We start from the raw sequence: 12,971 nt of genomic DNA, 5'->3' as shown, positions 1-12,971 counted from the left end.
CTTTAAGACCAGAACAGAGCAGGATTACACAATAACTATGGCCACAAAACATTTCACTTAAAGCTGTTTGGTTGTCATTCGTCAGTCAGCTGTGCAGAGATCTTTGCATCATTGCTCACCAAAAACAGTGTGGACTGAGCAAAAACGTTCAGAATTTGTAAAAATATAATGAAAAAAGGACAAATCAGAGCGCTATCAGATATAAGCAGCTAAAAATTGTGAGTAAACCATAAGACAGAGTTGTAAGGGCTCCAAAGAGGGAGCTGCAATGTAAAAACTATAAGGATTGAAAGGGTGACATCAAAGTGAATGAAAAGTTAGGTGAGATGTAGAATGAGCTGTTGCTATTGGTGAACTACAATAGTGAACTGTATAATCTCTTTATATAAGTGAGCTATAAAAGATCTGCAAGAGTAAACTATTAGAGTGAGAGCTGTTGCTATTGGTAAGCTATAAGCATGATGTGTAATAGTGAACATAAGCTTAATATCAAATGAGTGAGCTGCAATATTGAATTGTACATGTGAGCTTTAAAACAAACTGTAAGAGTGAATTATAGGGAAAAAAGTTATAAGAGTGACTTGTAAGATAAGAGATATAGAAGTTATGATAAGAATACTTCTATAAATCTATTGGTGTGGTGCAAGACTGAGCTTTAAGAGTGAAATATGACAGAGTGAGCTACAATAGCGTTCAAAAGTTTGGAATCACTGTTAAATGACTGAAAACAATGATTTTGTTACAGATAAATGTAGAGCATGATTCTAATCTGCTCATCTTAATCAACTTCACAGCTTTCAGATCACTAAAAGAATGCCAAATAAAATTGTGTTAGATGTGTCCAGAGTGATGAATAGAGCCATAAGTGGCTCTAAATTGTCTGGAAAAGCTGAAGAAAGTTCTATTAATATGCAGAATGAATCATATTACAAAAGTGGAAATTAAATTTTAAGGCAGACAAGTTGACAAAAAAGCGAATATAAACAATTACGGTATCATACAGTATCAAATTTTGGCGAAAAGCATTACATATCACTGTTGGGATAAAACCTCGTATCTCCGAAAAGGTAACTTTATAGGATGAACAAAGACGTTCTTAACTTTTAATGAAAGTAAATGGATAAATAATTTTTTCCAAGTAATTTTTATTGGTCTGTTCATCATGAAATTTTAACACATCATAAAGAGGAACTGGCCTTTTCGAATGATGTACAAAAAAAAAAATGAAAAATGGCAAAAATGGAGATCCCAATAGCAGCAGTATGTTACTGCATATCAGACAACAAATTCTTAAACTGGCAAGTGATTGCAAACTTTAGCGCTAGTGTGTAAGAGTGAACTGCTGCTGTAAAAGCTATAAGAGTGGGCTGTAATGTGAGAGGGCTGTAAGAGTGGTCTCGGCTGGGAAGAGACGCTCGGTTCCTACAGGATCATCTACAGAAGCTTTAACATTCAATGCAAATGCACAACAGTACAACAGACACCATTCAATGACAGCTTTATTACAGTGTATGTAGACATGTTGCATGTTTAAATATGCTCAAAATTCCAAGTTCCTTCAGGAGGATCTGCTTCAGACCCCTTCGGCATTGGTCTTTGGAATAGATGACGGACACCGACCTCTAGCTGCAAGAAAGCACACCATGCCCCATAGAGGGCAGCATGGCCAATGACCCTTCGGCTCATAGAGGTTAAGTGAATCGCGTTGGGATAGAGAGCCGTGATGGTTGGATGATCAGTCTGGTCCAAATTGTCCTCTCAGCATCGTTTTGTTTTTCTTCTTTAGCACATGTTCGATGGCATTGAAGTTCTACGTAGCTACTTACGCACTTTTACGTCTATTGTGTTTCTTCTGTTTATTTATTTTTCGTCTTATTTCCTAAATGATATGCACATCAAATGGAAAACTGACCTGAGAGAATTTGGCGCTGCAATGCTGAACACGAAACATCCAGTGGCATTACATTTTTTTGTATTTTTTTTTAGCGCAAATGTTTCACCGGCCGTCCGTCGACATGGCTTTCGTACAAAACTACCTCTCACACTAGCGTCTAATAGATAAAAAAAAAAAAAAATTAAAATGGAACGCTAACAACATTAATGTTGACTTCAAGGACAAACATCGTAGACGTAACCACACAAATGTAGATTTCGTTCGTCATCTGTTTCGCTCCATCAATCATTCCCTTTGTTTTTTTCATTCTAGAACGTTCACGCTTCCTTAATCTAGGCTAGTGTATTTATTATTAAACTTCTCCCTTTTTTGTATTTATACATTATTATATTTTTTTAAATATAGAGAATAGCATTGGGCACATAAACATCACGTAAAGACACATTTTTGTTTTGTTTTTTTTCTTCAGTTATCATAGTAATAATTCATCAGTGCAGCTCAATAGAGCCCCCCGGTGGAGGGGAGGTTTAACTTTATGCGTTAGTAGTACAGTATGCACAAGCTTTAAACTGTAAAACCTCCAGTTCTTCATCGTTCTCCTCCAATCTTGTAAACCCTAACACGTTAAGACTCTCCTCACATTGGTCCACTTTTATACCCACTCACTCACTCACTCTCTCTCTCTCTCTCTCTCTCTCTTTTAACTTTTGGTGCACTTTACTGTTTCTTCTTGCTTTCCATGGATTTGGTCTTGGTGATGTAGGCCTCGAAGAAGAACTGACAGAAGAGCACGAAGTAGCTGAGGTACATGAGGGACGACCACACGATGTTCTGGACATGCGACGGACACTCCTGACCCTGCTGCATCCACGAGTAAACCAGATAGTTGACCACGCAGCCCATCACCATCTGTGTGATCTGCGTGATCGTGATGAACATGGCAAACTTGCGAGACAACTTGAAGCCTGCGGCCTTCAGCGCATAGTAGGAGTACATGACCGCGTGCACCAGGTAGTTCATGGTCATAAACCACCCACCGCCGGCCACCATGTCCTTATAGGAGTACCAGGAGTACAGCAGCACGGTGATGTGATGGTACCAGTGCAGGAAGATCAGCTTCTGCTTACGGAGGACGATGAATAGTGTGTCTCCTGGGAGAGAGAGAGAGAGAGAGAGAGAGAGAGACAGAGAGAGAGAGAGAGAGAGAGAGAGAAAGAGAAAGAGAAAAAAAGTGGATAAAGGGGAGAGAGAAAAAAAGGATAAAGAAAGAGAAAAAGAGAAGACAGTAATAAAGGAGAAGTAAGAAATATAAAGAGAGAAAGACATTAAAAGAAAGGGAGAGGTGGACAGTGATAAATGGAGCAGAGAAAGAAATGGAAGAGAGAAAGAACAAGGTGGGTGGGAGAGAGATAGAGATGCAGGGGGAAAGAAAATGAGAAAATAGGGAGAGGAGAGAGTGAGAGAGAGCGCGAGAGAGAGAGTAAAATATGAATGAGGGATAGAGAAAAGAAGAGAAAAGGAAAGTGGTAGAGTGATAAATGGAATAGAGAGAGTGTGAGTAAAAAAAGTGGGAAGAAAAAAGATAGAGAAAGAGAAAAGAGTAAAAGGAGAAGTGGGAAATAAGAGAGAGATAAAAAGAGAAAGGGAGCAGTAGAGAGTGATACATGTGGGAAATAAGTTGAGGGAGAGGGAAAGAGAGATAAATAGGGAAGAGAGAAATGTGAGAGAGAGAGAGAAAGAGAAAGAGAGAAAGAGAGAGAGAGAGAGAGAGAGAGAGAGAGAGAGAGAGAGAGAGAATATAAACTGTTAAACAATAGATAAAGACACTTAAAGAGGAAAGCACTGGACATATAATAATCAAGCATTGAAATTACCAGTTTTTGAAGTGGAACACCACCAATTTTCCTAAATTTCTGCATAATTAAAGGCTAATTAGTTAGCACAATGCTATTTGGCGTGGTATAAGCTTCCAATTATTTGTTAGCTACAGCAGCCTCGTAGCCCCATTGTGAAACTAAAAAAAGCAAACTTCATGTCTTGGCTGATCAACTACATTTGGATTTTTTCCAAAACTGTTGCCTTAAAGGGAAACTCCACAAATTTTCAAAATGTCTGCATAGTTAAATGGTTAAGATGAAAACAAACTCATTTAGAGTGTTTTGGTGTGAAATGCTTCGTTCTAGAGAAACTTACAGAGTTAGAGTTGTTCACAGTGGTGGTGATAGGAACCAGACATCCACCTCTAAAAGCTCCCTCACAGAAAGTTATTTCATGAAATGGTTATGAATACACTGCCTGATATCTGAGACATTGTTTTATGATAGTTTTTGAGAAGATTTTGGCCTTAAAATCCATTCATGGTGGAGGGACATATAACATGCAGGGTTTTGTGAGGCAAAATAGTCCCTAAAGAAATCCTATTATTTCAGATTTTCCACTATTTTACCATCATCAACATTCTATATAAAAGCTCAGAAGACACGTGTAGGTTCACTGTTGGTTTTGGATAGTAAATAAAAAGGCTATATTTGTAGTCATCCCTGGTTCCTATCAGCACCACTGTAAAGAGTCCATACAATCAACCATTTCACACCAAACCACTCTGAATCACTCTGTTTCCATCTCAAACACTGAATTATGAAAAAAAAAAAAAAGAGAAAATGAAGTGGTGAGATGTGCCAAAAGTGCAGGTTCTAAAGTTAAATCACAGCATATTTGTGTTTGTACATAGGAGATATTTTATCATGATAAAAATTAAAAAAAAAAAGTTACTGTTATGTGTGCAGTCTTGTTTTGCGAGGTGGAACTTGTCTTTCATATTTCTGCCATGCTTTTATAATTCTTCTGGTGAAACAAACAGGAAAAAAAAGGCCAGAAGTGGAAACTCTAACCTGTCCAAACAGAAAGTAAGTTAATTATATAACATTTAACTCTGGCCTTCTGAGGGTTAACCTGATATTATATTATGTTAACAGTTGTATGTATAAAAATACACCTAGCAACCAGTTACACATCTACTACCCTAATCTGACGTAGCAAAATCTTATCTCTGTCCCGCTCAGCAACTCTCAGATTTGTGACGCCATAAATGGGGCAAAGCGTGCATTTTATTTCTCATGCGTCTCACACAGCTGGATATTCTCCTCTGTTAAAGTTTATCGATGAGTAAACAGCAGCCTGGCAGAGCTTCTATTTGCGTAATGTATAAAAGGTTAAAGTGTGCCAACACAAACGTTACTGTAGATAAGCTGCAGAATGACTAATTCGGTCTTTCTGTCTACACAGCACTGAGAAATCTTTCTGATTAGAAAGGCACAATAAAAATAATTCAGGAATGAATCTTTATGATCACCATCGTCTCTCATTTCCTGCAAAAATGTGCTCTTAAACAGCACAGAGACTACAGACATGCCCGTACTTAAAGTGGAAATCCACCGATTTTCAAAATTTTTTCATAATTGAGTAGTTGAGATGTCATTGAATAGTGAAATGGTTCAGATTTCTTTACGGTGGTTGTGATAGGAACCAAGGGTCGCCATGACTACAACACAAATATAAACATTTCATTTACTTTCCAAAACCACCAGTGAACCTACAAGTGTTTTTAATATATAATGTTGATGATGGTAAAGTAGTGGAAAATCTGAAAAAATAAGTTTTCCATTTTGCCTCACAACACTCTGCATGTTATGGATCCCTCCACCATAAATGGAATTTAAGGCCAAAATCTTCTCGAAACTACCGTAAAACAATGTCTCAGTCATCAGGCAGTGTATTCATAACCATTTCATGTAATAAATTACAGTGAGGGAGCTTTTAGTGGTGGACATCTGGCTCCTATCACCACCACTGTGAACAATTCTGACTCGGTAAGTTTTCCTAGAACAGAGCATTTCACACCAAACCACTCTGAATGATTTTGTTTACATGTTAACCATCTAAACACATTTGAAAAATGGGTGTAATTCCCTGCTCAAAAGGGGAACAGCTTTCTGTATTAGGAGCTGCAATTTTCAGACTAGTAAAAAAAAAAAATAACATGCACAGCAAAGAATATGCTGTTTAAATGTCTTACAAACGTTTAATGTTGGAGTTTAAGCTAAACAGACTGTAAAAGTGAAAGTAAACCACTGTTAGTGGCGCTGGAGGTAAAAGGTGAATGTATATTGCTGAGTCAGGGCCCTAAGGTCACCATGTCCAATGCCAAGCGTGGGCTAGAGGGGTATAAAGCCCTCCAGCACTGGGCTGTGGAGCAGTGGAACTGTGTTCTCTGGAGTGACGGAGCTCCATACAAAACCTTTGGGATGAGTTGGAGTGATCCAGAACTGACCATTAAACATCAGTACCTGACCTCACTAATGTTCAATCAAATCCTCACAGCAATGTTTCAACATCTAGTGTAAAGCCTTACGGCATTTAAAATTGGCCATTTAAGCCTCACTTAACTTCACGGTACAGAACACTGTGAAAACATCGAGCTGTTTGCCTGACAGAACACACTGTACCTTCACACTGCAGGGTCCTGCAGAGCACACAGTCCAACAAAGCTATTGTTTTAAGCTTCATGGGACACCTTCATTGTTTTGCTTTACGGCTTTGTAAAGAACTCATCTTCACATGTGCACTGCTGAGGAAAATCCTCTGTGGGGAATTTTTTTTCTTTTTTTCGAAGCCATTATTATAAAATGTTATAATAAAGGCTTTTTAATTCTGAGAATTGCAGCGGCTATTGACTTTTTGTGGCATGCATGGAGAAGTTTGCTGATACATTTTTAATTAGCAAAATGTTTTAAATGAAACGTAATCGTGGAACACTTAATTTATGACTTTACAATACACACACACACACACACACACACACACACAGAGCACTTTAATAGGAACACATCCTTGTATCTTCATTTACTGTTCATTTTATCAGCTCCACTGACCATATAGGAGCACTTTGTAGTTCTATAGTTAGTCCCACAGGACCACCACACAGGAGGTATTATTTGGGTATTATTTGGGTGGTGGATCATTCTCAGCACTGCAGTGACAGCATACATACATGTACAAGTAATATATATGTACATACACACACACATGCTTCCTACATAAACAGTGCATATGGCTCATATGTTGGACCTCTATGTCCTTGCATTGTATTGTATAAAACAGTCTGTATGAGTGTGGACTCTTCTGCTGCGTCACTGACAGGCCGTGAATGTGTAAGTCATGGTTCATCAAGTAGAACTTGGCCCGTGGGGGGGGACCAGCGTTTGTGAGAGTATTCCTCTTTCTCTGGGGAGGGGCGAGCACAAAAGACTCACAGAGGCAGAAAATACAGCTACAATCCCTCAAGCACTGAGAGCACACACACACACACACACACACACACACACACACACACAGACACACAGACACACAGACACACAGACACACACAGACACACACACAGACAGTCAGAGAAACCAGCAAAGACACAGCATGTCAAAAGATCAGGGGCACCTTGCCTTACTATTCAATTATGTAGGCAAAAATACTGCAACAAATTGCAGGTGCACCAATAAACAAGCTGAAAATCGGACTCTATACTATACAGTTAGTGGTGGGCAATATGACAATATTTTATCATCACTGTGATAAGTGTCCCAATACGCTTTTCTGGGCATATCGTGGATATCGTCAGTACTTTAAGACGACTGATCAACTACATGTCTCGTTACAAAGTGTGCATAATTATGCTTATTTAATTTGATTTTGTGCGGTTTGTAAAACACTGATTAAAAATCATTGTAGTTGTAGGTTTATTATTATTGTATTTTTTTTCTCTTTTTCATTAGAGGTTCAAATTTGTCTGTTCAAACTTTTTCAATCTATGTAAAAACTACATACAACCTTATAGAGCACATTCTCAAATCAATCTGAAGAATGATTTTACCATGCAAATGGTTCTTTGAGTGTTCACGGTTCTATACAGAAACACTGCCTTTACTAAAGAACACTCTTGAGTAAAAGTGTAGGGTCATAATAATGCACATATTTTCAAGTTCAATAAGAGGTCAAGATGCAATTAGATTTTAGATTTTTCTGTATGTTAAAACTGTTAAAAAGAGACTGTAGCGCTCTAAACACAGACTGGTTTGGCTCAGATAAATAAAAATTCTCTAATAAAATTTCTTCTCTAAGTAAACCCTCAAAAATCACAACCTACAATTTATAAGCTCTTCAGAAAAAAGCGCAGTGATTTGAGAGAGGGTGTGTCCACAGCATCTCCACCCACTTTCCTGGGACTCTGACAGGCCACACCCAGACACCCAGATAACAGCTGACACTAGTTTCCATTAAAGATGATAAATACACTCGGAGAAAACCAACGGGCGTATCACCAGTTTAGTCACTGGTGATAAAAATTGTATCTTGGCAAATGAACTGATCATAAATCTAGCAGGTATGTCTAACATCCCTCATGTTGAGATTGCTTTAAGCTTGTTATAAGATTGTTTTACCTATTTTTTTCCTCATTTTAAGCATTTTTAACCTTTTTTTACTTGTTTAAGTCATTTTATTTAAAAAAGTTAAAAGCTCAAATCTAAACTCTTTTGGTCCAAATGTGCTTTAAAAACTTGAAAGATTTGAACTCTGACATCAAACAAGGGGAAGAAACCTACGATCCTCTGATTTTGTCACATCTTCCTTCAGTTTTGCAGTTCCTTGTAAAGAAAAGTGGTGAAATCCTACCTGCATTCTGTTTAACATGTTGCGTAATGGTACAGCGACGACAAACACCCATTCATTTGTATTAGAAATATTCTGAAAAGTCATGCGTTGCTCCCTTACAGTACTAAAATATGTAGAGAGCGCGGACAAAGGCATTTGTTTTAACAAGAAGTTCCAGGCTGTACGTTAGTGTTTAGTTTATGCTGATGAGCTGAAGATCCGGTTTGTTCAAAGACTCGTTCTACAACCTTCTAAAACTGGACATTCATAAAACATGAGAATAAGCATGAGTCACCAATGTCATTTAAATAAAGTTCACTTTCTGACTAGGATGTAAGATTTTAGCCCATGCAGAGTGCAATGATGAAAACATTTTCCTAAGATATTTAATAAAATTATATAAAGTATGTTGACTATACTGTCAATATATTGCAAAAAAACAACAATAAGTATCAATATTATGGCTGTATTCTGAATAACTGGTTGACAAAACTTGAGAGATAAGAGTTGAACTTCTTTTTAGAAATTTTATATAAAATTTCAAAGCGGTAAAGATTCTGATAACCGATATGTTTTAGATTTAATTTTACACTGTAGTTTTAGTTAAACAGTCCTTTACTGACTGATGATGGTAACTGCCTCATATTCTTATTTGGTAAGTGTCTTATTATTACTCACTTTTCTTTACAAAAAAGGGGTTGTGTTTTATAATGTTATTCTCATGGTAAAGGTGAGGTTTGGACACTGTATATGATGCTGCTTTGAGTTTTGAGCTTTCAGTATTTCCTTAACACAGTTAAACTGTTGCATGAGGGGTGCCTCATAATGGATTCCCTAGTAGCACAACTGTCTGTGCAGTAATGACACAGGCCAAAAAATCTAATTATCAGAATGTTGTCGTCAATGTTTTTGCTGATACCAATAAAACTGTGGGTCATCAACATCGGCCAATACATATATACAGTGGATCTGGCCGAGTTGTATATTATCCCTATGTATCAGCCAATACCGATACCAAGTCTATGTAACCTAACTAGCGGATATTAAGTACACACACACACACACACACACACACACACACACTATTAGGAGTGCCACAACACCTTATGGGGGTTGTGAGCTGATATGTACTGTGTATCGAATACATAAATTCTGCCACGTAGCTCTCAGAACTGAAATAAACTGGTTTGGTTAGCCTGCATTGGACAGAGCTGAAGTTAGCTTTTTACCCAATTTTTTTGTTCCACCTTAAATAGTGCAGCCGTTACACTCTGACTCCTGAGGAGAATTTCAATAAGAAGATGGCAAAGAAGCTAACTACAGCTTTATGTGCCTTAGATGGATGATCAGCCGAGCTGTTTGAAATGGCGAGTGGAGAGACTGAACTGGAGCTGGAAAAGGCAAAGTATTCCTCACGTTCAGCTCCTGTTCAGGAACATTTCCCAGTCGAGCTCACTAAAGACAGCGAGTGGTAACTGAACGGCGCCAGTGTGTGACTGTCAAACTAGAAGATGACCAAGACAAACTTTTGATGCTTACGACCTTCTTTTTAACCAAAGTAAATGTAAAAATATTTACTTGTTCAAAAACGTTAGAAATAGATAAACACATGCAGCAGTTTTTCTCAAGTCAATTCAAAGCACTATTTATTTCAGTGAAGGAGAACAGACTCTGCCTCAGCATTAAAGGGGTTAAATGAAAAGTGTGGATTACACAGCGCCTCACCGAGCTCGGGTGCTTTACTCAGCACGAAAGCGTACGCCCAGAACTTGCTGACCGGTCCATTGTAGAAACTCTGATCACACACAGACTGCTTCAGGCCTTTGGTCATCAGGATGTACGTCATGTAGCTCCCAGTTCGGATGGCACCAAATATACTAAAACAGCAGAAAGGTAACAAAAAAGTAACCAAAGCAGGCAAAAAAAAAAGTGTCTTCAGCAGATCACTAGGAGATAGATAAGTCCACATGGTTAGACATAAATGTGATTTATTACACATTTAGGGATGTGAATGAATACTCATGCACATCCTACGAATTATACCACAGACCTTGTTCAGACTGCCAGCCCAAATCTGATTTCTGTCACATAAAGATTGTATCCAGATTGATTTCTGATAGTCTGGACAGCAAAAACTCACGAATTCAGATTTTTGCAATTCTGATCTAAACCACATTTGGAGGTGGTTTCAAATGTGATTCCAATCAGATTTTTACAGATTCGTCTCAGTCTGGACGCTCTGGACGCTTAAAACGGATTTTGAAGTGCCTTTTGTATCGTTCGCAACGTAACAAACAACAACGTCAAACCCAGAGTGACGGAAGTGCTGGGATTGAAGAAAAGCTCAGAGGATTCATACTTATGCCAGTGAATTCTGAAGAGTTTGGAGGGAGAGCTGATGCACCTCCATCTCTCCTGCATCCACGTTTGAAATCTGCATCACCGCCGTAGCTACGTAGTTAATGATGCCTACATCGTAACCATGGCAACCTATAGAGACTGGTGATGTCTAGACACACAAATCCAATCTGACCACTTACAAAGCAAAAATCTCAAAAGATCAGACTTGAGATATAAATCCGATTCACTTGCAGTCTGAACACAGCTTTAGTTCTGACCTCAACACAAGACTGGCTATGCAACCAAACATTTACATACGATTTCTTGTAGATTAGTTTTTGTGTCGTCATTGTCTCAAAATCTAACAATAAAAATGAACTTTGCGAATGTTCACCTGAAGACGGCGAGAGTTAATGACCACAGCACCAACGGCTTCCTCAGCTCAAACTTCTCCCTCTGCTTCATCACGTGGCGCCCGCCGAGTATACAGGCCGCGTAGAGCGCAGAGAAGAGGAAAGATTTCTTCCTGCAGAGAGACAGAGAGAGAGAGAGAGAGAGAGAGGACAAAAACATGAAAAAAATGGCAAAATAACTTTTTTTTTTCAGTGAAAGAAGAAAATATATATATATATATATATATATATATATATATATATAAACACTAAGGAATTTTAGATTCCCAGCACCAGATTCTGATTAAATCTTCACTGTCACTGCACTCCAGTATCTGACAGTGTGATTTAGACAGTGTAGTTTAGTACGAAGGTCACCTTGTTGTGTAGCTGAGAGTATTTTTGGGAGGTTTTTTATTAGTGATTAATACAGTGGCTTCTCTGCCTTTGCTGTCCAACAGAGACGCATGGAGCCGCCTCGTTTTGCTGACCACCATTTTTCACACTACTGTGCAGACTTTCAAACTCAGAGACCGAATGTTTCCTTCATGAATGTACGTGCAAACAGCAAGGCCAGGAAGGAATTCTGCACCATACAGACTCAACATCACAGCATTTTCCCAAATGTGAAAACTGAACCCATTACATTAGCATTAATAAAGTTAATAGGTTAACAATAAGGTTAATAAATTAGCACTATTTAAATGAATAGGTTAACATTAAAAAAGTCAGCATTTAATGTTAGCATTAATAAGGTCAATAGTTTAGCGTTAACAAAGTTAATAAATTAGCGCTAATAAGGTAAATAGGTTAGCATGAATAAAGTTAATAAATTAGAACTAATAAAGTGAATAGGATGGCATGAATGAAGTTAATAAATTAGCACTAATAAAGCGCACAAGGATAGAATGAATAAAGATAAAGTTAGCACGAATTAAGATAAATAAAGTTAGCATCAATAAAGTTAACAGGTTAGCATTAATAAAGTTAAAAAAATTAGCATTATTTAAGTGAATAGGTTAGCATGAATAAAGACAAGAAGTTAGCATGAATAAATTCAATAAGTTAGCATGAATAAATGTAATAAGTTAGCATGAATAAATTTAATAAGTTAGCATGAATACATTTAAAAGGTTAGCATGAATAAAGATAAAGCGTTGTCAGCATTCATATACTTCATACATACGCATTACAAGAACTTAAGTTTCATTTTTAAGTTAATAAGGTAGCATTAATAAAGTTAAAGCTAAAAAATTAGCAATAATAAATGGTAATAATTTGGCATTATTACAGTTAACAAGTGCATCTATTAATGTTAATGCTACCTTTTACCTAACTTACACAGTAATGCAAACCATCATCACACAGAAAACACATTTACTGGAAAAACTTTACTGCTTATTTACTTTTTATGTCTTTTGAACCGTTTTCCTTTAAAACAATCCGAAACACCAAACAAGCTAAAAACAGTATCCTTGGGTGACACCAGTATCAGGACACCACTATAATCAATCAATCACAGACAGGAACAAACAATAAGGCTTTAATTCTTTATCTAAATTTGATCTTTCCTGATGTTCGGTAGCTGCATCGTCCACAAACGTTTTTGTTTTTTTGTTAACATAATTAAGCCTCTGTTCTAT

At 37.5% G+C, this 12,971-nt stretch overlaps 1 protein-coding gene across 1 annotated transcript in view; it reads right to left on the bottom strand.

Moving 5' to 3' along the window:
- Positions 1-1,481: 1,481 nt before the first annotated feature.
- Positions 1,482-12,971, bottom strand: part of elovl6 (ELOVL fatty acid elongase 6) — a 29,521-nt gene continuing 18,031 nt past the window's right edge. The window contains exons 2-4 of the mRNA XM_036569280.1: positions 11,331-11,462; positions 10,322-10,473; positions 1,482-3,045 (exon numbers count right to left, since the gene is read on the bottom strand). Of these exons, the coding sequence (XP_036425173.1) occupies positions 2,612-3,045; positions 10,322-10,473; positions 11,331-11,462 (718 nt within the window). The 3' untranslated portion in view covers positions 1,482-2,611. The remainder of the gene's footprint in view (positions 3,046-10,321; positions 10,474-11,330; positions 11,463-12,971) is intronic.

The sequence above is a fragment of the Colossoma macropomum genome, unplaced genomic scaffold (assembly GCF_904425465.1).
Source record: "Colossoma macropomum unplaced genomic scaffold, Colossoma_macropomum, whole genome shotgun sequence".
Lineage (NCBI taxonomy): Eukaryota > Metazoa > Chordata > Actinopteri > Characiformes > Serrasalmidae > Colossoma > Colossoma macropomum.
This window is presented reverse-complemented; position numbering and strand designations above follow the sequence as displayed.